This window comes from Arachis ipaensis, chromosome B07 (assembly GCF_000816755.2).
Source record: "Arachis ipaensis cultivar K30076 chromosome B07, Araip1.1, whole genome shotgun sequence".
Lineage (NCBI taxonomy): Eukaryota > Viridiplantae > Streptophyta > Magnoliopsida > Fabales > Fabaceae > Arachis > Arachis ipaensis.
In genome coordinates, this window is record NC_029791.2 from 100047686 (window position 1) to 100052668 (window position 4983).

Below are 4983 nucleotides of genomic sequence, written 5' to 3' on the forward strand. Positions count from 1 at the left end.
ATTATAATAATCAAATTTTAAATTTAAATAAGATTGGTGTTCTTTTTTAGAAATCGACTCAAAAGAATATTATCTATCTATTTGTGTTTCTTCTTTTGAAATTAGCTTTAGTTTTTTTTTTCATAATAACTATACTAATTGAATGAATTTTTTCAACTATGAATATCATCAAAAGCTAATTGTATGAAAGTTGAGTTTTAAATCATTGTTTAACGACATATACAAAAAAAAAGACATTTTTTTACTAAAAAATGGACATTTTAATTATATTGTCAATGTTTCAAAATATGAAATATAAAAAATTAAATTTTAAATTATGTGTTATTATTTAAAATTACTATTTTCGTATTTTAATTTGTAATTAGATATCTTGAAACCTAATCATATTTTATAATAATAAAATATAATTATAACAACAATTATGCTACGTAAATATAAAATAATCACTTGTACAGAATAAATCTTAAAATACAAATTTTGAAATACAAAATACACATTAAAAATAAGTTAATATATGTATTTATACTCAAATTTATAGTAGATAATTTGATAGCTAATTTTTTATGTAAACGTAATATTTTTATTATAAAAATTATTATCATGTTATATATATTTCGCCTCCACTATCAAAATTTTTTGGATCTTTCACTAGTTATTATTATTAATGTATTAACTGAATTTTAATGTTTATTATTTATATATTTAAAAATTATATTTAAAAATTATTTATTTGGTTTCATAATAAATGATATTTTTAAATTTGAATAATTTATTAATTAGTTTGTACTTTTTTATTTAAAAAAATATTAATATAATGAATAAAAATATAATTAAAAATATTGTTTAAAGAATAATAAAGACAAATAAACCTCTAACCAATTTAAATTTAGAGACAACTACGTCTCTGTCCATTTTTTAACCTTATACGTCAGTAATTTCCGTCGAGTTTTCGCCGAAAAACTGACAAAAGGACCGGATACAGAGTTAGGGACCGTAATAGAACATATTTTTTGTTAAGAATCGTCTTGTCATTTTGAGAAATTGACAGGGACCGAATTGGTATTTACTCGGAAAAGAACCAAAGAAGAAAGGGTGTTAAATGTGATACGCTTTTACTTAACACACGCCTAGGTGGCGTCGTCACGGGAACACGATGAGAGCAAGGATTGGCAGATCCAAAGCAAGTGCTGGCCAGATGTCGTTACATGTGTGGCACGTCAGCTTTCAACAAGGAAGAAAGAAAAAAAAAACAACATAAAAATCGACGCACAACGTGACAAGAGTAAAGGCANACAAAGCAGGGCCAGATTCAGATTCAGACCTCAGAAAAGCACAAGCAAGACCACGTTACGGGTACTATACTACGAGTCTAAAGTTATCACTAGTGGTTGCCACCTAAGCGCACGCTAGTGTAGTCATCTAACATGTGCGGGTACAACTCTTATTTCATTTTCAGACTTTCACACATCTACCCAACTTTTTTAACCATCTAATAATCCCATCTAATCAAAATCAAAATCAAAATCAAAATCTTTAACAACTGGCACCCTAATTCTGAAGTATGCGAGTTTTCGGAATCATTCAATCGAATAATTGAAGTGACCCCCCTCTCTCCCCTTAAAATACGCCAGTTAAATCAGACAGTTCTCAACCTCCATCAAAGACCAACCACCAAACAATCAGAAGGAATCTACTAAATTAAAGGAGACATTAACATGAATTAATTATAAGGCGACTGCTTGAACAAAGACACTTTTTTAACCATCTAATAATCCCATCTAATCAAAATCAAAATCAAAATCAAAATCTTTAACAACTGGCACCCTAATTCTGAAGTATGCGAGTTTTCGGAATCATTCAATCGAATAATTGAAGTGACCCCCCTCTCTCCCCTTAAAATACGCCAGTTAAATCAGACAGTTCTCAACCTCCATCAAAGACCAACCACCAAACAATCAGAAGGAATTCTACTAAATTAAAGGAGACATTAACATGAATTAATTATAAGGCGACTGCTTGAACAAAAAGCTAAAATCAAAGATCTCAAAAACCAAACTACACCGAGTTCACATAAATAAAAATAAGCTAAATCCAAATTGAAATTAAAATTATAAAAAAAAAAAAAGAAACGAAGAATAAATTTGGGGATGGTGGTGGCAGCTAGCGGAGGCACATTGAAACAGGTTACCAGGTTTTTCCTTTTTTTCTTTTTTTTTTTTCTTTAACAGAGTACCTGAAAATGATGATGACTAAGATGATGTTGTAGTAGTAGGAGGGGATTTTGGTTTTCTGCAGAGGACCATGTGCATCGGTGAGAAAATCCCAGTGTCACCACCTCTGGTCAAATAGTCAGCGGTCTTGAATAGCATCTCGTGAACATCCACGGTACCCTTGGGGGCAATCCCCAGCGCCGCCAGAACAGTGACCACAATGTGGTTCCTCCAGTAAGCGATCCGACCCATCTTGAGCCGGCTCCACCACGGCTGAGCCGGCGGTTTAGCCAGATCCTGCTCCTTAACCACCTCAAACCCTACCTTCCTAGCCGTCTCAGCAATATCAGCGTAGCTCCTAAGCCCAGGCAAAGCGTCACCTCTCTCGATTCCCTGAATGATCTCCACGTGTTCAGGGTTTTCACCTCTATACTTGTCCGTCGTAACCCACTCATAAGAAACGTAGAGTGCGCCAGGTTTCAAAACCCTAAAAATTTGAGCGTACACATCTTCGAGCTTGGGTGCGTGACAAGTGGCTTCTATGGAGTACGCGCCGTCAAAGCTGTTATCAGGGAACGGCATCTCCAAGAAATTGCCGCACACAACTTCGCAGAGAGAGTCCAGCCCGGCCTTCTTGTTATGGATCCTGGCCCGGTTCACCTGGTACTCGTTGATGGTGATGCCCACCACGTTGGCTCTCGAGTGGGCTGCGATGGCACGCATGGGCCCACCTACTCCGCACCCGACGTCCAGTATTCTGTGACCAGGCTTCGCCTGGATGAGATCGACGGCCATCTCCTCGTGGAGGCGCGTGGCGTCACGGTGGGACTTGCCGGGTATTGAAGGGGAGAAATGGAAGGACTGACCCCAACCCCACTCGTAGATGTCAGTTACGAGGTTGTAGAATGTGTCGACGAAGTCTGGAACCTTCTCGGCGGTTTCGATTTCCTTTGGGCGGCGGAAGAAGGACCAGTATTGCTTGTAGTTGTCTTGGACTTTCTCGGCGGATATGGAGCCGCCGGACAGATCGGTGGCGCGCTTGCCCTTCTGCTCGGCGGGGCCCAAAATGCAGACGAACCAGTAGAGGCCGCCGGCGAGAAGTGCTCCGGTACAGAAGAGAGAGAGCGAATCCATTGGGAGAGGGAAGAGAAAGAAAAGGGGCAGAGAATTTCTCAGCCTACTTTACTTTGGAGGCGCTGGATGTGTTAACTAGCTAGTACTCCTCTCTAGTTAAGTGAAGCGAGACCCTTTGTCTTTCTCTCCCACATATTTATTATTATTTTTTTTTTTAATTTTATTATTCATTTCAACCAAATAGATACATCCTCAAAATAATAATCTCACGGAAAAAAAAACACTAATGACAAATTATGTTATCATATATAGAAGAGAAATTTTTCGAATGGGTAATTTTTTTATTAAACCAAATTGTTTTAGCATATCAGATATTTTCTGCGACCTTATTATATTTATTTATTACTTATTAATTTCAAGGGAAAAAAAATCTTCTGTGTCTTTTGTTTTTGTGTCCGTCCACGTGCTTGGCGCGTGAATTCTGGTTTGTTTTGTTTAATCAGATGAACAACCCAACCCCCCATTGTTTAGGCGATGGTGAAGATCTAAGAAATAAATCTTCACATGAAGAAGACAAATCTAATGGTAATAAATAGACATGTGGCTTGGTATGACATATAGCTAAGTTCCCTCGAATACACCATAAAACTTGTCTAATGTACCTGCTGCCGCATGTTAAACCTGTCGCCGCCGAAGTATCACCGAGTTATCGTGTTGGAGATTGCCTCCTCCGGCCATAACGGACATTGGACCCTGAATAATTTGGACGGCACTAGAGCTTGAGTTTAGCAGCTTAAAGGGGGTGTTTTGAGCCGCCAAAAAAATAAGGAACAAGCAATTTCGAACCAATTTAAATTAGCTGAGTGATTAATTCAATCTTTTGTTTAAATAAATGTTCGATGGTCCAATTCCACCATTTCAAAGCAGTAATTATTTGTCTCTCAACAAATTCTTAACTAGAATTTAAATTTACGAACTTGCAGTGGAGGATGTACCACTTTGGGAGCACTAACGACAAACGTGCAGGCTAAGAAAGAGGGAAACTTACAGCGCCGATGGAGTTATTAACGAGATGGCGCCAGGGTCACGGTGGTGGTTTGTGAGTCATTCTTGACTTCTTGTGATGAGAGAGGAGGAAATTAGGACCAAAGAAGATGACATGATCTTCTCTCATCATAAACACATGGCATACATCTTCAGATTAATAGTGTCTTATAGAAAGGACAATTTTTCTTTCTTGATTATAACATCCACTAATTTTCTATTTTTCGTTAATTATCTTATTTAAATGAATAACTTAGTGTCACTATGAATACTTAATTAATAATATATGAATTATAAGATATTATGGGCAAGACAAGAATGTATAATTCAAAAATTCAATTGTCACAAAAAAATTCAAAAATTAAATAAATCTATTAAACTAAAGTTAGCATTTTAACATAGAATCTGGAAGTCCTAAGATGGCCGCCTCGACCACATGTAGAGGTAATTAGATTTAAACTCAAATTAATTACATTAATTATATTTGATAGGTGAATAACAAAAGTTAACTTATAATCAGTTAATAAAAAAAATTGAAAATCAAGTATTTAAAATTCATACAAACTGGTCATTAGTTGATTTTTATTATTTTTAATTTATCCATTATTGATTATTGATTAATAATTTAAGTTCACAAAATTAAAAATTTAAGATA

The 4983-nt window shown here is 35.7% G+C and overlaps 1 protein-coding gene across 1 annotated transcript; it reads right to left on the reverse strand.

The window, feature by feature from the left end:
* On the reverse strand, window positions 995-3527 carry LOC107609799 (24-methylenesterol C-methyltransferase 2). Its single transcript, XM_016311828.2, has 2 exons — window positions 2234-3527; window positions 995-1221 (listed from the first exon to the last, which is right to left on the reverse strand). Exon 1 carries the CDS (start codon window positions 3342-3344, stop codon window positions 2250-2252), a length of 1095 nt encoding a protein of 364 aa, XP_016167314.1. The 5' UTR covers window positions 3345-3527; the 3' UTR covers window positions 995-1221; window positions 2234-2249.

Coding starts and splice junctions, on each gene's coding strand:
- LOC107609799 (XM_016311828.2), bottom strand. CDS start 3,344: ATGGATTCGCTCTCTCTCTTCTGTACCGGAGCACTTCTCGCCGGCGGC.